Source organism: Aythya marila, assembly GCF_965140915.1.
Source record: "Aythya marila genome assembly, chromosome: 1".
Classification (NCBI taxonomy): Eukaryota; Metazoa; Chordata; class Aves; order Anseriformes; family Anatidae; genus Aythya; species Aythya marila.
In genome coordinates this window covers 112755526-112778590 of record NC_139042.1, presented here as the reverse complement: position 1 = coordinate 112778590, position 23065 = coordinate 112755526, and the positions used below count along the sequence as shown (strand labels likewise).

General features: G+C 36.9%; 2 protein-coding genes across 14 annotated transcripts in view; one reads left to right on the top strand and one right to left on the bottom strand.

The window, feature by feature from the left end:
* Positions 1 to 23065, top strand: part of ARL13B (ARF like GTPase 13B) — a 49548-nt gene that overhangs the window by 8047 nt on the left and 18436 nt on the right. For all 7 annotated transcript variants that reach the window (XR_014318035.1, XM_082766239.1, XM_082766238.1 and 4 more), the window contains one exon: positions 2088 to 2337. Coding sequence is in view for 6 of the 7 variants with exons in the window: in XM_082766239.1 (XP_082622365.1) it covers positions 2088 to 2337 (250 nt within the window). In the remaining variant the exon portion in view is untranslated. The remainder of the gene's footprint in view (positions 1 to 2087; positions 2338 to 23065) is intronic.
* STX19 (syntaxin 19) lies at positions 9215 to 22888 on the bottom strand. Of its 7 annotated transcripts, none has more exons than XM_082766298.1 (4): positions 22656 to 22888; positions 20849 to 20963; positions 11896 to 12225; positions 9215 to 10749 (listed from the first exon to the last, which is right to left on the bottom strand). In XM_082766298.1, exon 4 carries the CDS (start codon positions 10658 to 10660, stop codon positions 9785 to 9787), a length of 876 nt encoding a protein of 291 aa, XP_082622424.1. In that variant the 5' UTR covers positions 10661 to 10749; positions 11896 to 12225; positions 20849 to 20963; positions 22656 to 22888; the 3' UTR covers positions 9215 to 9784. The 7 variants fall into 7 exon arrangements, with proteins under 7 accessions (XP_082622424.1, XP_082622421.1, XP_082622423.1 ...); XM_082766295.1 differs by lacking the exon at positions 20849 to 20963 and adding an exon at positions 16033 to 16165; XM_082766297.1 differs by lacking the exons at positions 20849 to 20963; positions 22656 to 22888 and adding exons at positions 16033 to 16165; positions 18701 to 18820.

Sequence of the window (23065 nt, the reverse complement as noted above, 5' to 3'; positions counted from 1 at the left end):
TCTCTAGAATAGCACTAGCAATTTTCTAGGGACTTACGTAGGTAAGAGACCACTTGATTTTGGAGGGTCCTTCGCATTGTCCAATAACACTTGCAAGTAGGATATAATTTGAGATAAAACTTGTGCTAATGAGAACAAATATTCTCTAAGTTATTTTGCCTTTTGAGATTGGCTTTCCAAATAACTTTCATCATGTTTACATAGGAGGCTACCAAGTAGTGTTTTGACAGACTCAGAGGCTCCATGTCGGCTTTCTGTTTATGCTTGCTATGCAAGCTCACTGACTTGCTAAAGTGCGAAAAAAGTTAGGAACATAAATGAGAGGTTATTCCTGAATCTTTATTCTGAAAACATGAGTGCTTCATTATTTTGTCTTCCATTCTGTTTGAAGATCAACTTTAATACCTTTATCAGGGAAAAGTGACTGTTACTTCTGAAAGCAAGTTTGTTTGTTGGAAAAAAAGAGAGATGGATACTTGTAAAGAGGAACTCTTGGAAAGGATACTTCTGACTTCTGTGCCTGTTTCCCAAGGCTTCAATACTATTTGCCTTAGAAAGCAATTTTTTTTTTTCCTTAACAGAGCTTGCAGAAATTAGAACCTTCACTTAGCTTTCAGGGTTGATTTAGAATATATATATACCCATGTTCTCTTTTTTGCCTGTGCAAGTCATGCAGCGTACGAGAGGAGGTGACAGTTGCAATTGGTGGGTTTTAGCAGAAGCCTGTTCCAAATGTATTTCTGTTCTTAGGACTCTTAAACCTGTGCAAATTAACATAGCCTCCGAAGTTGTATTTGCCAAAATGGGTCTGCAGCTTATACAGCAGATGCTGTTTTTTTTTTTGTTTGTTTGTTTGTTTTTTTTAACATGAAGACTTACTGGAGACCCTGCAGGACTTAACAGGACTAAATGTTTCAGTGGTATCACCTTCATTTTAGTACCATCAATAACTTTAACTCTTAATAAGCTCTCATGCTCTTATCGTTCTCTTGTACAGGCAAATATAGCCGACTGTCCAAACTAATTCTCAAAACAAAGTTTGAGGTTTGAAGTTGGAATTTGTCACAAACAGGTGTCTCCCTTTTGTAGCTGGAGTCTTGGCTTATGCTGCTGTGTCAGGGGGGCTGTTCTGGATCCCCATCTTGGGTGTGACAAGGATTTCTCTTCCTCTCAGAAAAGGGATCTGGGAGCAGCAGACTGTTAGGAATTTAGCTTCTGTGCTGTTCTTCAGATTGGTCTGTGCTTTTGACCATGACTTTGCTGCTTCCTCTCAACAAGCTGAATTTTACATCTGTTTTTCCCACCTTCTGTTAGCAAGCTACATAAAACAGTTGCAGAAATCCAATTAACTCACCCCTGCAGAGTCAGCTTAGTAGTGTGAGGCAAGTGCAGGCTTTCTTTGCCATTAAGGAAGACAGCAAGTAGAAGTGCTACATATAAAGCTACAGCTTTTTTAGTGTATCGCATGGAAAACTCAAAAACAGAAAATAAATGACAAAGAAAGCCAAACTTCCCTTGAATAAAGGTTCTCATTTCAGGAGAACCTGGCTTGGTGCTTTTTAAAGGCTGATCAGACAGCTGCTTTATCTCAGCCCTTGATTTGAGCTTTTGAAGCCATTTTGGCAACCATCAGGGATAAAGAAGAAATCTGGCAGAACACAAGGCTTCCCAGTTAATGTATTATGAACTGTTTTGTTTTGCTTCTCAAATTTGGATTAATACCATACAAATGCTATATAGCTGTTTAGATGGGAGCACCTAGGGTAAGGTTGTGTGTAAAAGTAAAAACTATAATTCATTTTAACTGTGGTGTTAAATATTAAAAATTGCCCTTTTATTTTTTTTTCTTCTGGTGCTAAATCAACGTAAAATAATTGGTTGAGAGTAATGTGTTAATTTGAAATTATCTTGGGAAAAGGAAAATATTAATGTAAAATATGTGGTTGGCAACGTAGTGTCACTTAACAGTGAGGGTTTGTTCCATGTGTTCAGAATACAGATTGTACTACAGAAATCAAAATGTAAAATCCTCTTAAAATAGCTAAGGCAACTTTTTACTGAAGGCTTTCTTCTTTGATCTCTAACAGAGTCTCCTGAAGACGTAGCGCCAACAGTTGGGTTTTCCAAGATTGACCTGAAACAGGGACGCTTTGAAGTCACTATCTTTGATTTAGGAGGTGGAAAACGAATTAGGAACATCTGGAGAAATTACTATGCTGAGTCTTACGGTGTAATATTTGTCGTGGATTCCAGTGACATTGAAAGAATGGAAGAAACAAAGCAAGCCATGACAGAAGTTTTAAACAGCCCTAAGATATCAGGGAAACCCGTGTTAGTGTAAGTATTATATACAAACTTCCAAGTTATCATTAGAAAAATATTTACTATTTTGACCTTGGGTATACCTTCCAAAGAAGTATTTGTGTATAGTATCTACATAATGTATACTGATGGCACTGTCGTTTTAGCACTGACCAACGCTAGTTAGTTTTATGGTCTTTCCGAAGTGTGTGTTTGTGCCATCTTAATGTTACAGTAGTTAACAAAGCCTTTTCTTTATTTTTTTCTTTCTTTCTTTTCCTCATTCTTGCCTTCCCTCTGGAGTTGTACATGCTGACATGCTAAATCGATTCACTGCATCTGACATTAAAGTTTTTTATGTAACCTTTTATTAAGTCTTTATATTTGTTTCCCGTCTCTTTCAGTAGCAGTGGAAAAAATCCATAAGATTTGTTTAAACTCTTTCTTTCAGATTTTAGTATTACTTAATACGATAGGGCAGGTTAAAGGCTGTGCAAGTCTGACATGGTGACTTCTTGTAAAAATGTTGTTACTGTTTAGGCCTAGATCAATTCCATAAATTGTAAATGATTGTTTATGTTCTGCAATACCAGTAAACATAAAAATATCTTGTTCACCTAACACACGGTGGTGCTGCTGATGCATGATCAGCAAAATCTTGTTAAAGGAAGCTTACCTCACTAGTAATTCGCATTTGCTTGTGCTTCAGTGCATTTTTTTATTTTTTTTTAAATTTCAAAGGTCTGGAAATTCTTACATAGAACAGATAAAAACTAATCAATTTCTCTGCTTAAAAACTAAGTTTTGTAAAATACTGTAACGTTTCTTTTAAATTCAGCAATGGGAGGAAAAAGAGAACAAATGCCATTTTAAAGTTACAAAATAAGCTATGAAAGTTGAAAATGGTTTCTCAGGACAATATCTCTTGTGGGTGTAAGAACTCTATAATTCAGTTATTGTACGATATCTCCATAGTCTCATGAAGAATCTGTGCTTAAAGCTAAGAAGAGATGCCTTTTACTTTTAAGGCGTAGTGATTCTCTGGTGGTTTGAGAGCTAAGTTGGCTAATCTGTTTTGATGAAACAGAGTGTATAGTTCAGCAAGCTAATAGTGTATGTGTTGAAAAATAGATTAGCCTTTAAATTCCGTTTCTGTCTGAATGTTCATGGTATAGGGAAAGCAATAAAACCATTTTAATGCAGCTAGTTTAACTCAGATCTGTCCTTCTGAAAAATGAACCAGTGACAGTTGACAAGTGTGCAGAGTTTCAAAATAAATATAACTTCATTTTTTTTTCATATAAATCTTTGTCCTAATCCTGTAATAGAGCTGATGTGGGTGGGTGGCTGTATCTGCACAGAGCCCACATGCCTTCCTGGGACTTGATCCTGGTTTTTGATCCATGTCAGTAGCTAATCAGGAGGCAGAGTCTATTAACTGAGTCTAATAGTGACTAAACTAAGTTTGTTAGTGTTAGTGCCTTCAACCTGATTGACCCTCAAGCCTTTGAACAGAATTTGCTCTGGCAGTGTCCCAATTCTGTGAAGATAAATGGTAGTTCATTGTCTTATGATCCTTGTACACGCCTGCATCTTGAGTTGCAAATTCTTTTCTGTGTTGTCTGTGTTTTCTGTTCAGTGTCTGCTCATGGCATAGTGATGCTGCTCAGATAAGCAAATTTTGATGTTATGCAATGGATAAAATACGTGCTGAATCATGAAGTTTATTTATGTAAATATATCTCCTTTTTAACTTTAAAAAATTAAAAAAGAAATAACGTAACCTAATTTAGATAAAAGGATATATTTTTTTAACATTGTAAAAAGTATCTGTGACTGCAGAGTCTGGCTCATTAGAGTAAAAAGATCTGTGATAGTAACATGGAATAAAACTATTCTCCAGATATTTTTAAGCCACTGCTATGTGACAATAGATTTGTCCATTGCTCTACATATTCATTCATATTCATTTGCTTTTAAGATGTATTCGTCTGCACTGTAGAATTATTTTTAAAAAGCAACAACTAAAAAGGGATCAAACATCAAATAACTTCAAATGGGAAAAGTTTAATGGTCACTAGGAAAGACTTGGGAGTGTTCAACAAAGTCCTTCACTGAAGTAGACTAATTAAACTTTCTTTTCCCCTTTTTGAACAGTGCAGTAATCATGTGGTTTGTCTACACAGAGATGTAGTTGTTCGGTCCTTCCCCTTTCCTCCCACCCTTCTCTCCCCTGACCTTTTGTTCCTTGGGTGCTGGTGCTACAGTGAGCTGAGTGTGGCAGCTGACTGGCTTATTTCTTTTCTTTCAGTTTTTAAAAAAAATATTTTTTTTTAATGCTAGCTTTTTCCAGTAAATAACTTCCTACTCCATCTTTGAATATGGGAATATTTTATCTTAATTTGTTTTATATCAGAACAAACAACCATCCTTTCTGACAAGTGTTGGGAATTTTATGGCAATTTATGGCACCATATGTAGTCTTAGATGTCTGTTTCTCTTCATGCATGTGTGCTGTGAGTAGTGCTAGCAAGACACCACTATGAACCATTGTTGGGTAGAAGGGTCTTGTTGTTAGATGAGGAACAAGATCCATTATTAGAGTGTTTGGGTTGTGATCTTTGTTACAGAGTGAAGTAGAGTTGGAGTCTTTGGCCTACTTCACCTTTTGCTGTCTTTCTCCTATCCCAACCAACTTCATTATGGCATGCCCTAATCCCTAATAGTACACCTGTGTAGGTGGCAGCTCTGCTCTTTGCCAGAAGACAACACGCTACTGGCAGGAGAAGCGTGAGGGGGGAGACAGCTCTTGCTCCTCATCCTCCCTGTTACAGGGATGCACAGCAAGCCTGATGCATGGAGAAGTGGAGACCCAGGAAGAGAATACATTCAGTTGTGCAGTGTGGGCATAAAGCTGGTACTTGATGCTTTATATTACAGTACTGTGGAGATGTAAGAGTTCTGATATTGTTATCAGTGTGATACTTGCATCATATTGAATTGGGACAGTGGCATCTTACTATCTGTCAGTGCATCACAATGTAATTTTAAGACTTTTTTTCCTCAAATACTGATATTGAGGCTGTTATTGAGTGTTGGTACAAATTACTTGACATTTTTACTGTACAGTGTTGCTACTTTAATTTGTTTGCTTATGTAGGGTTTTTAAAATATTTAGGTGCTTAAGTAGTTAATCAGTCTGGTAAGTATGGGGAAACAGTCGCAGAGAGTAAGACCTGGTTGTTCTTGAGCTCATGGGTCAATTCTTCTGTCAGCATCCTCAAGATTTATAGAGGTATGCAAGATTTTTTTCTTTTAAAACTTTATCCTGCATTTTATCAGAAAGAAACACCTGCATTTAATATTATGAATACAAATACTGTTGAAGTAATTGAAATAAACACACAAGAGGCAATATCAAACTCCATGTGTTGATGTTTTTATATCAGAGAGATTGCTGGGCAGGTTTTTTTTAAGTAGAAAGCTGTTTTCTACCTTTTATTTAGGTGATGAGGGATTATAATCTTCCATATTTCACATTTCTTACTGGAATTATAGCCTCTGTGCTTCAGTTTCTTTTTGTCAGTTACACCTAACTGTGTAAATAATGGAAAAAAAAAAAAACGCACACATTGCAAAGTTAATTTTAGTGATTACTTCAGCCTACATAATTTCAGCTCTTAATCATTCTGGATATTCAATATCAATTTCTCATGATGTCAGTGTAATAATAGCACCTTGTGTGTTTTTTTTTTTAAAAACAAACAAACAAAAACCTTTGCTCAAGACTTGATGTCTTTCCTCTCAGAAAGTCTTCGTCATGTTACTTAGATTTGTTTTGCAGTTTTCTAACAATATACAGCAGAAAACTACTTTATTTACTTGAATATGGATAGGCTGTTTTCTTCCTGACTATTACCGAAGATTGAATTTTCTTTCAGGATTTAAAGTATAGCTTACCTTTATTTGAAGTAACTATTGTCTCTCTGCCTGGTTAGACATCTTTGTGTTGTGAAAAGGAAGGGCTAGCACAGAAACACACTTCTCTCACAGATATGCATGCTTGTATGGACACTTCTGCCATGGGGGATGCTGCATCGACAGGTTGTGTTTGTTGTATTTTGGTCTTCACTTCTGTCAGCCGTGCCTGAGATAATCCTTCAGAGAACTGCAGTAATGCCTTTTGTTTTAAGGGCTGTGTATGGAAAGAGGGCTGCTATGTGTCTTGTTTTGTAAAAGTAAGGACAGGAATAGGAGATGGGGTGGTGTTTCTGTGTATGCATACACATGAGTATGTGTCTGTATTCGTGTGTGTGTGTGTGTATATACATATATTTGTGTGTGTGAAAGAGCATGTTGGTCATAGCAGATTTTTCCCTTTATTGATTATGGGCTTGTTTCTACTCTGTCTTTGGAATGAAAACATGGCTCCATAAATGCAACAGTTAAGGGAGATTATTTAATGGAATAGTATCAGTGCTGTCGTTATCAGGTTTTATTTTTTTCTCTACTGTGTAAATAATCCTTTTTCACTTTAAAGTTCAGACCTCTGGTTGCACTTTAACAGTTAATCTCAGCAGTCATATTAAGCTGGGATGGAACAAATCCACCTGTTTCTAAATCTAGCAATGCTAGTTGGTAGTCCCTTTTGATAGATTAATTGCATCTGGTGGGGAAAAAATGAAAGGCAACTAGCTCAGTTAGGGTATTGCAGAATTGCAGCGCAATTTGGTCTGAGTGTATCCAGATATAGTGGTATTGATTGTCTTTGCACAGCATAAAGGAATGTATTTAGAAATACATTCCTGTGGTGGTTTTTGTTTTTTGAAATAACTTTTTCATCTCAGTTCCGCTGTTCTTTTCCACTTAGAATTGCATTAGAGCACTGTTTCTCATTCGGTTCCCAAGAGGGTTATGTACAGGGCAGATGTCACTCACTGGGATGAGCGAAAATAATCTCCATCTACTTGCTTCTCTGCAGAAATAACTGCTGCTAGAAAATGAAGCAGTGGTGTGCTTCCTGTCTTGCCAATTCAGCCATTTCATAGGAGCATCTAAGTTATCTTCAGGGACTGGTTGAGTCAATGGCTAGCTGCTTTTATCTCTTTCCCACATTTTGTAGCTCATAATATTGAGGGACACAAGAAGGTAACTCATCAGAAGGCGACAAAAATACAAAACAAACAATGTGCGTAACACAGAAGGATAAGTAGCTCTGTGAACTGCTGAACTATTAAATCTGAAAAGTAGGTTCTTAGGTACCTTATACAATTCTTGTACTGAAGATTTGCATTCAGTTAAGGTGTTAAAAGGAAACTGCTTATTAAATTATGTGAAACAATGGGAATTTAACCCAATCCCACTGTGAAGTGTGATTTTAATTGTGATTTTAAAAAAATATATGTATTTCCATGCACTTATGTGGGTAGGGAGGTGTGCATGCCCACATCCATGCATGGAAATGGCATCACTATGAATGAAAATCTGAAAAGATGGAATTTTAAAACAATAAAAGTACAAAGGAAATAAAACGTAAATGGATGGAAAGATGATACAAGTGCTGTTGATAGGCTGGTGCAATTGAAGCCTGGAGGGTGTGTAGCCAACAGTCTGACCTGAATGAAGCTGATACAAAAAGAAATCGGAGTTCGCCTCTTATCTAATCCTTGCTAGCATCTCTGGACTGGATTCCACTGCAAGTCCTCCAGGCGTGAAGTGTTAGCAGCTGACACACTCAGTGTAGCTATCTGTAGATGTAGAGTATCTGGCATCTATAAGGATTAAACTAGGCTGCAATATAAAGCTTTAGAAGGAGAATTAATTAAAATGATGGTATGTCTAAATCTTTCAAGGATGCTTAAGTCAATACACACTGAATTGCCTTCTTTTAAGTGTCCTGTATCCATTTTAGGTACTAAGGTAAAGTATTCCTATTTCCCTTTACTTATAATACTAATTTAGCCATCAATCCTGCACTCTTAAATGAGGATCCTAGGTTTCTATAAATAGCAGAATTTCACAGGACCACTTAGTGTTTTGGAAACTCCCAGCTGGTGCTTCTGGCCACTCCTGCAGCAGTGCAAATAAAGGTCTGGCCTTGCTGCAGAAAAGACAGTGAAGATGACTCTTCATTACACTACAGTGAGTCTGGGCTAGTCAGGGGCTGGAGCATGTCACATAAGGAGAGGCAAGAATGCTGCATTTGTTTCAGACCTCAGAAGAAAACAAGGAGGGGAAATCTTACGGCTGCCTACCAGTGCTTATTAGGGAAGTGTGCAGAAAACAGAACATGGCTCTTCTCAGAGAGGTGCTGATAGGCTGAGAAGTGGCGAATGAGAGGTTCCACCAGAGAAATGCTTGTCTAGATAAGACCAGGAGGCTGAGCAAGGCGTTGGTCTGGATGTCACCCAGAAATTCCTTCTGATGTAATTCTCTGGTTCCAGGTTATAATTTTTTTTTGTAAGGATTAATTTTTTTGATTTGTTACTAATGGAAGTGAGACTACAGCGGCAACTGCGTATTTGGATAGGCCAGGCAGCAGTAAGAACACATCTTATCATGGAGTAATAGAAGTATCATTTCACCACCATCACCTGGTAGGTGTCTGCCTAGGTAGTTGAATAATATAAGTATCTCCATGTCAGTTTGTTAATAATTGCTTTCTCAGCAGGCTGCTGACAAATGCGCTGTAGGTTTGATGTGGTCTTCTGCTGCTAATGACCTTTGATGTGCTCAGAAAATATAAACTCAAAACCTATTCGTAAGAAATACAAAAAGATGCTATTAAATAACCAGATACGTTTTGTGTGCCCCAAAACAGTGCATGCTGTCCTACTACAATTTGAGCATTGTTTCATGATAACAGGACGGCCTGTGAGTAACCTCCTGTAAAAGCAGCGCTCAAATAATTCTGACAACCAAACACAAAGTCAGAAAGCAGTTCAGATATCAGGTTCTACATTGTTATTGAGGATGTCTACTTTGTGTAGATTTTATTTGTAGAACTCTAAATTCTTGGGGAAAAAAAAAAAAAACATCAGCAAGTAAATATGAGTGCTAAAAACAAACAAAAAACAGCAAGGCAATTAAAAAAAATACTGAATATTGTTTTATAAAAGGTGATTCAACCAGTCTTATTAATCTTATCTGAGATTAACAATCCTTTTGTTGTTTTCCAAAAGCATGGGAGACGTTGCTATGTTGTTTCTGCTCCTTATGAGCAGAAGAACAAGAAAGTGTCACTCGTCTCATTTGATCCTTCCTTCTAGTTCACATGTTTCTGTGAACATCGTAAAATTCAGGGACAAATGAAGATCTTGCATTCTTCTAACTCAGTTTGGAAAAAACAGATAGTCTTTCCTGAGAGGTGTGTGGAAGGAGAAATAGGAAGAAAAATGAATCAATAGAGGGATTCTGTGGCTGCCTAATAAGGAACTTTTACTAAATAGGAACGGTTGCTACTTCAAACAGCTTCTTTCCGTTGTCATTTGCAGCATGGACAACACCAGCAGCATATTGCTCTGCAAGGGTTTCTTTTCCGATATTTGACTGCAAGTCCAAATTTTTCTCTAGATATTTGAGTGTATTCTTGAGTGTTGTTCATACTGATTTCTATGTTGTTGATCATCTCCCCTTGCTCCTCCACCAGAAGCGATATCTGGATAAAAAGTTCCTTCAAGTCTTTGATCTGGTTTTCCAGACTGACTAGTTCTTTGTGTCTCTGTTCAATCTCTGAAAGTTGTGCTTTCGTTATTTTGACTTCAGTGAGTAGGTTTTCATTGAAAATATCCCATTTTCCTTGTTGAAGCATGTCATTGACTTCTTCCTCAGATACCTCCTTACCAGCTACTTCAAGCTGACGAACGATAAACCTTCTGCATTTCTCTTGCTTGACTGTTATAGCTTCGTTGTAGGAGAGCATAGCATTTAGGTAACACCGGGATAGGAAAGCATGCTGGGAGGATAGAATTCTTACTATGGCAGATGATAACCCGTGTTCACTTTCAGCTTTTTTCACTGTTTTTGACAGTTCATCCAAACCCTTTCTTACATGTTCTGCTTGAATTTTGATTTCTCTTGCTATGTTAGATTCCTTTTTAAGAACACTGAACCTTCTCATTGAAGACACTAGGCTCTTTTGTTGTTGACTAAATTTATGAACTTCATCCACCAAATTATTGATTTCATTCTGAAGCTTCTGGATTTCATGGAAGTGCCTTTCAGTTATGGGTTCCCGTTCGTAAATAATGGCCTGCTGTTCAAACTCTTCCTGCTCATCCTGTACAGGTGGGTGGTTGTTTTCTCCAACTATCTGCAGTTCCTTAACTCTCAATTTAAGCTCTTGGAGGCGGTCTCTCATGGTTTTTATACTCAGTTTTTCTTAGCTTGTTCTTTTCCTCTCTTGCAAGACAGGGAGTTAACTCCAATATCCAATATTTTCTTAGTTTGCTGTAATCAAAGTGTAACAAAAATCCATGTTAGCAATTGTCCTTATGCAACAAAAATAGCTATGGAGATGAGAGCTAATTCCCTCTGTACAGAGGTAAAATACAAGCAGCAGCAAATCAAAAGTCATTAGGCATTATGATTGAATGTACATGATAGGTATTGTCATATTGTCAGGGCATTCTGCTCTTTAACCCAGTTTTTGTAGGGCTTATTCTCATAACCAAGCATTTTTTTTAATTATTTTTCTTCAGGTGGATACAGCTAAGTTTTCCCTTAGCTTCTTCGTTATCTAGTGTCTTTTCCACATACAATGATTTCAAGCCTGATCCTATTTTTGTGATAAATGTATAGTGTAGGGTCCAGAACCTAGAATATGCAGGAATTTGGTATATGAAGATGACTTTTATTTGGGGGAGGAAGAGAGGAGTAACTCAAATTCTTATTTTACCATAATTAATCTTTTGAAAGAAAAATAATCTTTTTTTTTTTTTTTTTTTTTTTCTGGGGGGGGGGGGGGTTGGAAATGTGAGTTAGTTATTCTTTATTCTCAGTTGGAGATGTACCCTTCAGCCGTAGAAGCTGAGGCAGTCTAAGGAGTCAGTTTTGGCTTGAGTAAACTACTTTAGGCTTTTAGTTTAGCCATGCTGAATTTTTTTATCCTTTTTCCTTGGCATCACTTTCCTGTGGAATTAAACTGATGGTAACTGAAGTAGTAAATTCTACAGCAAAACAGAACAACAGAACTCTTGACTATGAAAATACATATTTTTTAATATATTGTTTGTGAACAATACTGTTTGAAAACAATAAATTGTTTTCACAGAAGTGAACCCTGTATCATTTATGTTGGGACTTGAAGATTTTCTAAGCTACTTCTGAATTTTTCTATTCTTACTTTGTCATTTGCGATTTTTAATAAAATTTATACAAATGTACTCTGTACACCATATTAAGATACAATTTAGTAAAGTTTCTTGTTTAACAGAAAGTGGACTTAGTGGTGTTTTCTACCTTAGCTCTTGTGTGAGCTTCACTGGAGATAGTTAAACTCCAGTTCTGTTAACAAAGATCTTAATGTGATATTGAAGTTTTTTTTTCTGGCAAGTGATTTTTATAGAAAATCTTAAAACAAACAAAAAAACATACCTTTCAAATGACTGTGGGTGTAATGCTCAGCCTGGCCTGTACAGTCATTCTAAATTTCCCTATTTGCTTTCAAATAAAGAAAAAAGTCCTTTAAATATTTCAGGAGCTTGCTTGAAGACATCTTCCATGTTAAAAACAATCAATCAAAAAAAAAAAAAAAAAAAAGAGAGAGAAATTGTCAGCTTGATGCAGCTGTTTTATAACTAAATGTCCACAATAAAAATAAAATCACACTGTTGAATGCCTGCCTGTGTTATTGAACACAGCAATATCCATGGAGGAATATCTGTAACGTGTTATGGCCCTGGATGGAACATTGACCAAGGAGCCCTGAAAAATAGAAGTGATAAAAATGAATATTTTAGAATGCAAATATTTCTTCTTAAAGTTTGGAGAAAGAAAGAATGCTTGAAGGCTTTTATGTTACAAGGAACAAGAGCTTGGGAAGGGCTGTTGGTGGGTGTTTCAGTGAGAACACATGGTTCTGGGATTTAAAGTTAATTGCAGCATGTCCTAGACTCTGGACCAAAAGACTTTTTGGTAACTTTGACACACATTGTGAATGTTGTAGGCATTTTTTCCTATGATTGTCATAAAAGTAAGTCTTTTTGAAGAGTATTAAGGTTTATTTGTTTGAATTTGTATGTGGCACCTTTACTCAATTTTTAAATGTTTTATTTCTTTGTGAGCTTTTATTTGGGTAAATGAGGTACCTGGAATGTTGCAGGTGATAAGGCCTGGATAGGAGATTTGAAGAGGACTAAAACAGTTTTTTCATCAAACAGCTTACGCAAAGCACCCCTTTTTCATTGAAATATTCTTCCAAGTTTTAACTTGGCTTTTCAAAATTCGCATACTGAAAGAAGGGCATTTGGTAGTAAGATGTTTTATGTTGTACACTTTCATTACTTGGAGCATAACCTCTAAACCCTAACAGGCAGCTTCCAGAAGTCTTCAAATATGAATCATATTAATGAACTTGAGTTTAAGGAGCAAATACTAAACACGCGTACCCTGTACCCTTTTGTGCAGCAACTGCAAAGCTTATCTTTTATTAAAATACTTTTTGTCATGGTTGTTTTAGGGCTGCTACTATTGATTGCTTTATTCATCCTCTGCCCTGTATACAAAAAGGCTGCTTTATTCTGTACAAATCAAAAGTGTTGGTCATTACTGCTTTGAAGTAGACTGAAGTTGGGTTTTTCTTTTTAGTTTAAAGGTTTTTATAAATATAATAAACAGTTTGTAGCTAGCAGTTAGTTTGTGACTAGCTTGCATGCAGTGCTGTTAAAGTCACAGATCTCTCCTCAGCACTAAACCTCAGCCAAAGGGGCTAACTGGTAATTTTCCATTACAAAATGACTGTGAAAGCTTTGAAATCAGATACTGGCTCTACTGGGCCCGAGATAGAAAATACAAAGCTGTAAGCTGTATTTTCTTGTTGTTCTTCCAATTATTGTATTATAATTGGATTTTATTCCAAAAATAAAATGAGCAGTTTGGCCTTTCAGGGTTGTGTGCTTAATCTGTAACTGCATTTTTAAAATGTAAACCAATTCAGAAATTCTTCAAGGGTTGACATGTTTGCGTTAATCCCAAATTGTTCAGTGTATCTCAGTTACTCAGAGCAAGAATTGCTTCCTTTAGATACCTCTGCCTGATCTGACAGCTCACCATGATACCAAGGGTGGATCGCCTCTGTTAAGCATTTCTGTTGATTTCCTTAGGAAGACTCCGCATCTTTGCATGTATGGTTATGTTTAGTATTATGTAATTCTGCACAAAGTCTTTTGTTTTAACTGAGAGAGTTTCCATTGCGTAGGTTTTATAAAATCCAACTATTATGAAGTTCAACTATTTTTAATTGTAGGAAAGACAGTATTTTTTTCAAACTTCCCATGAATGTTTTCCTTGGGCTAAGATCAAGAATGGAAAAATCCTGATAACAAGTGAAGTGCTCAGGTCCATGAGATTTCTACTTAGGGTCTTCCGGACAAGTCAAACATCAAACATGTTTCTTCCATAGGGTTATTCAGCCTTTAGTGCTGAGCAATGCAGTAATACTTTCTGGCTGTTTTTAGAGGTTTCAAGGTAGTCTTCTGCAATAGCAGTGTTTTAAAACCAAAATCCCAATTCTAAGGATTCTTTTTAGTAAGCAAATGCAGATTTCTGTCTTATCCAAAAGGATGCATCTTGTAATAGATGCAAAGAATCAATCCAGTAACCAGTCAACATGCAAACAATTTTGTTACATTTGAATAGCTTCAAATGCCACTGCTGGGGTTTCTCTGATCCCTTATGCATATTTAAGGTCCCTAAATAGGTTTTTGCGTAATCTAAGTCATGGAGCTGAACACTGTGAACATGTTTTCCACAGATTTAAATCTTGCTGTCTGCAGGAAGATTAGGTGAAAAACAAAACTTTAAATGCTTCAGAGACTGATCACAAGAAAGAATGTTGATATTGTACAGTAATATGGATTTCCCTTACTGTTTCTTTTGTTGTTGTTTATGTCTTCCTCTCCTTTCCCCCCATGTTTCAATATCTGAACTTAGCATTTGTTGATTTACTGCAAGAGAATTCCAAAAGCCTGGTAGCTATTAGGAGTTACGTAACTGTACTGAGACTTACGATCAGGCGAGCTTGCAAGTAATTTTTTGGAAAATACTACTTTGGGGTGGAGAAAAATACAAGTTGTATTTATTTTGTTACAGTAATTCCTCTGAATTGCTTAACTTGCCATGGTTTATCTCCCTACAGCAGAAGAGAGGCAATTTCTTCAAGGTAACATTCTTTTGAGATGTTTCAGAACTGCTTGGCACCACCAAGACTGCTGCAGAGAAAGTTCAGTGTGGGGCATGCGAAAGGAACCAGGAGTGCTAAACAAGGCTTCACAGAAGTGTCCTGACAGTCTGTTTTAGTACAGCCTAACACATCTGTTGACCCATGTTAATTTAACATGGCTTGGCAATCCTGTGCTTGAAAGCAAGTTCTAATGGCACCATTTAATGTTTATGTGAGCTGGCAAGACTTCTTGTATCTAAGGAAATTAAAGTAATGACTGCAAAGCTCTAAAACATACATGCAGTCATGCAGTTACTCCAACAGAACACAGTTCAAGTTTTCCAAAGGACAGTTACCATTTTTTCATGTGCTCAGTCTGCTGTGACTTGAAAGTGAGTCAACCATAGGACCGTAAGAACTGAGCTTCATGTTCAATTTGTATATCTATTAATGACTGACATGTACTTTTTGATGTTTTGGGCTCATTGCTTTTGAAATATTTGATTTTTTTTTTTTTTTTTTTTTTTTTAAAAAAAAGCAATAGAATTTTGTGACTATTAGAGGACTTGCATACCTATGCAAGGTATGAATCATCACTAGTTCCCTGCAGATGGAACAGTTTCTTCTCAAAATCAAACTTGTAAAGAAGTGAGCAGAAAACACTTCAGGTAGATATTTTTTTTTTCTTGTTTAAACATCAGGCTCACTAAGCAGTGGAATGAAAGCAATTGAACCCTAGTTTCATATCTTACATCCTATCTGGCTTGCCTTCAAAACCTGCCTCTGAATTTGCTTGCCAGTAAGTGTGGTTGATTATACTGGCAGCTGAAACACATGCTGGTTTCAAATAAATAAGGATGTCTTCATGATGAAGATAACCTTGGAAATTGTCCGCTTGACTTTTTGAATGTTCCCTAACAAACGTTGTTCATATAGTGAGCCCTTGTTGTTGTCCTTTGTGTTTGTGTATATGGATAGGGGCACATCTTGTTCTTTCAGTTGAGATGAAAGACATATTGTTGAAGCTTTGGCCAATACAGAGAGAATATGCCTACTCCTTCAGAGTTGAGTAAAGGAAATAAGTGGATGGAAAGCACCTGAATGACTTGGTGTCCCCTATGTTTAAATTAAATAAAAATACTTCATCGGTGATTAAAATATCACAGCTTAGCACATCCTCAGTGGCCTTATCAGGCATTTTCTTCACTGATGGTTGGAAAAGCGGTTAGAACAGCTTAGAGCAGTAAGGGTGAAACAAATCAAAAGGTGGGAGAGCATTAGCTTGCTAAATGGCAGCCTCAGGTTGTTGGCTAAGTTCAGAAATGGCTCTGAACGCTCTTACATATACACACCTGAAGAGCATCAGCAAGGTCTGTCCATGTTTCTGGCCATTCCTCAGACGTGGCTGCTGCGACGTCTTCTTCTTTTTGGAGTTACCTATGCTGAAACTTTGTTTGGAACCAGGATCTCAAGCTGCAGGCTAGTCTTTAAAAAAAATACTGTGTAAATATGGAGTCCCTCTAATGTGGCTGCAGTAATTCAGGCAGTCATGTGGCACTGTGCATTTTTGGGGTACAGTTAAAAACTGTGTAGTATTGAAAACATAGCCGAAGATCAGACTGAGCTACAGTATGGATAAAGGGAGAAGGACGTAGGGAGTAGGATGGGAGTAAGGAAGGGAACAAGACAGTCCGTAGGAGAGAGAGAATCAGACCCAGTTTTGCCTAGCACTAAGCTGTGTTCAGAGTTTAAGGATTATTGACTTGCTTTCATAAGCATACTCTATTCGGAGGGAGGAGGAGGAATTCACATGCTGCATTTTATTTTGGTCATGCTGGCATACCTTATCTCCTAGAAGGGCTTTTCCCAACACCCCATGATTTTTATCATGCAGATCCACTGGTGATTAAGTTTGTATTTGTTTTGGTAGGCATCTTCATAGCTGACCAGTTTAGGAACACGGTTTTCACATCCTTGTCAAATGTTCTAATGGTATTGCAAGAATCTTTGACTTTTTATAACTTTAATCTGTTACTCATCAGGGAATCACTCCAAACTGATGACATGTGGTTGGGCAAGTCTTGATAAAGACAGTTACTTCTGCCGAGGAGAATAACAGATCATAATGAATAGACCACCATTGTTAATCTGTCATGATGATAAAGTTTGTCCTAAATTCTTTTCAGTTCTTTTCAAAATTTTTATTTCCATCAAATTCACTATCTCCTATGTTTAATATATATATATACATATATATTTAAAGGTTCTTGTGCTTAATTGCAAAGTAGCCAATTAGAATGTTCTTTAATCGCTCTACTTTGTCTATAGACCTATTTATCAGGGAGTATATATACAAAAATGATACTGGGTCTGCATTAAGTTAAAATGCATCTGTGAAGTAGTTAAGCTGATCTTATGGAACTCTTGTTACTGGTTGTCATTAGATTCAGTGGCTTCTTTTGTGGGTCTGGTGTGTTGTTTTTCATGCTTTTTGTTTGTTTTTGTCTTTTTCCTGATTTACCAAAAACTCCTGTTTAGGTTCCATAGTTCTATTTGCTGTTTCTAGATTATTGAGCATCTTCATTAAAATGTCTGATACAAAAGAGGACTCTGTATTTGATCTTTGATTTAGTTTGTATGCTGCCAATGTTAATTCTAATATGCTGAGGTCCATTAGAAGAGGAAGACTTGCAGACAAGCAAAGGACAGAATTCTCTTTAAAGCTTTGAGGTGTGTAATCTCTGTTCTACATTACACTCTATTCATTACCTCTGCTGAAACAGCATTTTTTTTTTTTTATTTTTTTTTTGACTGCAGCAAAAATAAGGGTCAGCTCGTTTTTCTGCCCTGCCCCTTAGTTATGAAGGGCACAGGGTAGAAAATGCTTTGAGGCAATGTGTCCCAAAGGAATTTCAGGTTAAAAGCAAATATTTTTTTAAATCAATTTCTAGGCTGCAACTGTCTTACAGCTTTGTTATATGGTGTTTAACTATATAACTGGTTTTTGACAGCAGTGTTTTTGAGTAACTGTGGCTTTGAATTGAAATTTCAGTTTGCTAAAATAGCTATGTTCTTATATATTCTCCCAAGAAAAGAAGGAATGTGTTTGGTGTCCTGGAATCTTGCGTTATTACGCCAAGTTATATTTTAAGGAACTAAGAAATCTTGCTATAGGTTGTGCTTATTTTCTCCTTTGTTTATAAAAGAAAGAAAAAAAGGAAGAAAAAAGTTTCCATTAGCTTGTCTTGTAAACAAACATGCTTAAGCCAAGGATTATCAGGAAGCAAGGTGGTTGGATGAAATTATCCTTTTAAATTATCTCTGTCTTAAGATGATAATTCCTTGGAAAAGCATACTTAAGAATAGTTCTAAATTCACGTTTCTGTTTGTGGGAAGTGTGGGAGTTGTTCAACAGGAAAATATCAAGGGCAGAGAGCTTGCCTTGGCTGTAAACCTGAAAAAAGATGCCATTTACATGTGGAAGGTAGCTAAGTAGTATCACAGTACACTGCATGATAGTGCAAAATAATATTTTCAGTGCAGGGGACTTAATAGATATCTCATTCTTAAGACATACTAACGTGTAAAGATCGTTTGCATTTTTCAGTCGTTGTCTCTGGAAAATAGGCTATAGCGTGTTGCTTCTGGTATAGCTGACAATGTGACACTGAGGAAATGCAGTCTTGCTTCTTGTCCCCTTGAGAGAAAGTATCACCCACCATAGCTGCCACAAAGCTACCAGGTAAACCCAAAACGACCAATATGGAGAATAGAAAATGGCACATCTGAAGCGAAGGAGTGTGGGAGTTCTCTAACTAGTGTGACATAAGTCATGGGAAGGGGAGAAACATCAGAACTGAGAATGAATGTGTGGTTCAAATAGACTAAAGTAGGCCTGAGTGTTCAAGGAGTTCACGAGACAGGTAAAAATGGGTCCAGAGTTGCTGGGAAAAGTGCCACCAAACCATGCTGCTGGATTAAGCGCTCCAAGGGAGATGGGGTTGGGGGTATTGAACAGACCTTAGTTACTTAAATTAATTTAGATGTTCTTGAGCAGTTGGCCAGAAATCAGTAACACGCTCATGTTGTTGGAAATGTAGTTGTCTTATGCTGATGTTTATGGTTTTTGTATGATATGGGAAAGAATCCTGGGAGAGAAAAGGATAAATGAGTAATAGAAGTTATAGATCTTACCATTAGTAGGGTGGGAAAAGATAGTAGGTTGTGAACCATCTATATTAAAAGCTTTTATACTTTCAAAATCTCTACAACTGCCAGTCCATTCCAATTAGAAAAACATGGTGATATTGTTTTTTTAATGAACTATTTGGTTCAAAGATGCACAGTGAGTATGAGGCAAAGCTACGATTGCGTCTTCGAGTTTCATATCATGTTATGAATGTGTGGAAGGCTTCAGGGAAGGGATATACCACTCTTTCCATGTATGCAGGCAATGATTCTCACGTTCTCTACAGAAACTTTAGATAATGGAAGGTGGTACGGTCATGCTTTTGTACTGACGTAAGTTGCAGTTGCAGTATGCATCAGTAAGTCCTCACTGACAAAACAATGATCTCACTCTGCAAATCAGTTAGTCTGTATTCTCTCTAATTGGTAAGGGATTGGAGTATCCCTTAATTTAGAGTAAAAATGAGTTTATTTGATGTTCTTATTATATTTCACCTATAAACTAAAGATTTACTGTCAGTGGTGCTCTTTAAGAGACTTTTAAAAAAAAAAAAAAAAAAAGAGCAGTAAAGAGAAGTAAATACATCTTTGGAGATACCTGTTTTTTTTCTTTTCAGACAAGAATAATCCTAGAAATCAACACCATTGTTGGTTTAGATGGTACAAATATGATGGCCACCTACGAGTCACAGCAATCCAGATAGAAAATCATCATCTCCTCTGCCAAAAATGATATAATGAAGGTCCAGATATTGATGTATTTTAAGGCAGGATTTGAAAGTAAACTAGCAACAAGAGAATGGGCTGTAGCAGGATGAACGGGTGAACTTCTTTCCATTTAATAGGAGGTATAATTTGATCTTCTAGTTAGCAGCTTTCTCTAAAACTACAGTTGCTATACATCTGTTCTAAGATTTTTTCACCCTGGTAGTTGCAGGCACAAAATTTGTACTGTGCAAAATCCCACCTGGTTTTCATTTCCATTTCATCTGTCAGACCACATAGCTAAGTACTGCAGCCCTGGAACTTATCTACTCATCTTTAATAAATGGAAGGATTTCTAGGCAGTTTTAATTAATTATATATATTACAGGTAACTTGATGAAACAACTTCACTTTTTGCCTTGGTATTGATATTTCAATATCAAATGCAGTGTAAGAAAATAATTCATATTTGCAGGTTTTTTAAATCTTATATGAAAACAGGTGGCAGTTTAACTTACTGTCATTGTGTTCAAAGTTATATACCTGGAACTTGAACATAGTATTGTGGTTGTGAGCTCAGATCTCACTGGGCAAATCTATTTGATTAATAGGTAGGATTAAACTGATAGCAGAGTGTTGTGTCAGAGAAATACGCTTTTAGTAAATAGCAATGTGATTCAGATGTAAGGTGGGAATGTGGCCACTTACCTGAAGTGAAACAAGTGATAATTGTCATTCTTTTGACCACTTCAAAAGGTGGTATGAGAGAAAAGTTTCTCTAGAGTTGCCTGGAGATACTGTAAACAGGATGAGTTTAGAATTCTACATTTAGATAAATGTGAATAGTTAAAAGTGACCTGGAGGAACTGGTTAGGGAAAGGTTGAATCAGAGAAATTTATCTGTTTGCAACTACATATATACAAACTCTTAACTGATGTTTATAGGCATATAATCCTGGAGCTCCTCGTTCACTAGATTTTTGGTACAGTTTACCCTAATATTCAAAGTATTGTTTTACATAAGAATTGAAGGTGTGAAAAGCAGACTAGGGAAATGAAATATTAAGTATGTTTGAGAAAAAGCCTAATATCAATCAGTAAAAAGCTACTGATGAGTTTGTAACTGTTGTGAACAATCCGGAAGGTGCCAGAAATTAGGGCAGCTACTTGGAGTGCCAAAGAATATAGCTTAAGATCTGTTAAGAGCCACTATTTCTGTAGTTAAAAGTTGTTAAAGGTAATTGCAGAAAAAGAAGGAAACTCAGAGTGCCTTACAGTTTCCATGGGAGGTCTGAAACTGTTTTCTAGTTCTCCTGTGTGCTTGGTTGTTAAAAGTAGCAAGAACTTTGTTTTCTGTGACTTCCTCAAAAAGCCAGTAAACTGCCAATAACTAGAGAGGAAAGAACAGACAAAATCTGACAAACTCGCATATTTCTGCCTGTTTGTGGATCAGTTCAAGTTGCATGGATATGTATGTAAGCATCCAAGGTTAAACTTTTTTCTGCTCTAACTTCTCTAGTGTGTGTTGTCCTAGTGACTTGCTGCAGGATTGTCCAAGAAAAATAAATAGAAGAGAAATGAAATTCTGAAGGAAATAGAACAGTATTTCTAAAAGGTGGACTACAGAAGGAAAAAGATAGCATTGTTCTTTCCTTGTGTCTATTGCTGTGAAGTTCAAAGGTTCTTCCTCTTGCCTTTGTGTTCCAAGGAATCCTGGTTCAGTCAGTCTCAAAGTTATGGCTCCTTGAAGCAGCCTTAAAGCCTAGTATTTTTGAGCTCACATAGTCATTCACATAATGATACATTTTCTTTAAGTTATTTTTACTCAAGACTGACAGTTCTGACACTAATATTTTGACCTTAGGGATACTTTGCTCCTGCCTCCTCATTGATCTTTATGGCCAGCGTGCGTGTTTGACTGAAAATTTTGAATTTGTGATAACTGACTGTGATTAAACCCCAAAGCAGCATCTGAGACACTTAGAGATTGCTTCCTACAGAATGCCACTACAGTTTTTAGTTTTATGTTGCTGCTGTGTGGGAGTCCCACACAAAATGCACAAGTTTGTAAGCAAGTGTTTAAAAAACAAACAAACAAAACCTCCAAGCTAACAAAACAAGAAAGCAAATGCATATGTGCACACGTGCACTCATGCAAAACGCTATTACCCTGAATAAAGAAGCCTCTGCCCTTTCTCTAACACTTGGATTTTTGATGAAAGCTGAGATACAAATGTCTGCTTTTCATATTGGAGCTTTTTCAACAAATCTCTTGGATTGTGAAGCAAGTTTTATTGCTGATTTGTTTACTACTTGCTCAGTAACGTTTTAGAAATAAGTCAAGGAGTACACATAGTTCACACTCAGGCATTGTTTTTCACTGGCGTGTCTTCAGGCTTCGGAGGGAAATACTGTTATTGAACTGTAGATGTCAGTTGTGCCAATGCACACATACACTCCCTTTCCACACTGTTTCCCATGACTCCAAAAATAAAGTTCAAAGCTCTCTAGTTGCTTACCAAAAAAAAAAAAACCCTACTTGATATAAAAGCGGTTGGTGCCTTCCTTCCATTATGAAAGAAATGGAGAAAAGTTTGTTGTTACACTGTGAGGGTTCCAAATATACTTTGTGAGATTGGAATAAGCGAAGCATGATTATATATATGAAAGCTTTTCACTCAGTCACCTTAATGTGATAAGCTAACAGACGTGCTCTCCAGAGCTTTCAAGTGTGTTTTTGATATATACTTCCTATATAGTTCTTAAACACAAAAGATTGCTCTATATGAAGTTCTACTGACTTGGAAAATTAAAATCAAGCTCTATCTATCCTTTAAGATAATTCTGACGTATGCTCTAAAGGAGGAGGTTTTATGCATAAAACTTGCCTCAAAACCTAGCATTCCTGTGCATGAGCAGTAGTGCTCTGAGGCTGTATTCACCTCAAGAAATACTGAATTATTTTCAGGGTAGACGTATACTATTTGTGTTTGACACTTAAGACGCATTTCTTTTCTAAACTACACAGACTTTTTCTGATATTTACGGCTTTATAAACATTAAGTAAAAGAAAATTCTTTACCTTTTAATCCTGTGTGGTGGAAGTCTTTCAGTGTTATCCTTTACAAACGAACTCCCCAGGGTAAGCTCCAGTATAATCTGAAAAACATCGCTTTGAATATTTGCCTGAGTATCGTGTCTTGAGTGGCATTCCAGTAAGTATTTTCTGCATGCCTTCTGCTCCTAGTTCTTAAATAATTGTCTAAGGGCTCATCTTTGAGTGTGGCAGTGCGAGAGAGAAGCTGACTTCTGCAACTCCAGTAGACAGGCAAATTGATTACTTTCTACTTGGGGAATCTGGTTCTGCCTGTTTGCAACCCAGCCTAGCTGCGAGGCGGATCGCGCTCCTGGAGTTGGCCAATAGTAGGAAGTGTCCAGGACCAGCTCCCTAGATAGAGACCTGGTGAGCTGCAAGCATAGTACTGGCTACCT

Excerpts from the sequence above, each read along its gene's own strand:
- STX19 (XM_082766298.1), bottom strand. The coding sequence starts at position 10,660 with ATGAGAGACCGCCTCCAAGAGCTTAAATTGAGAGTTAAGGAACTGCAG.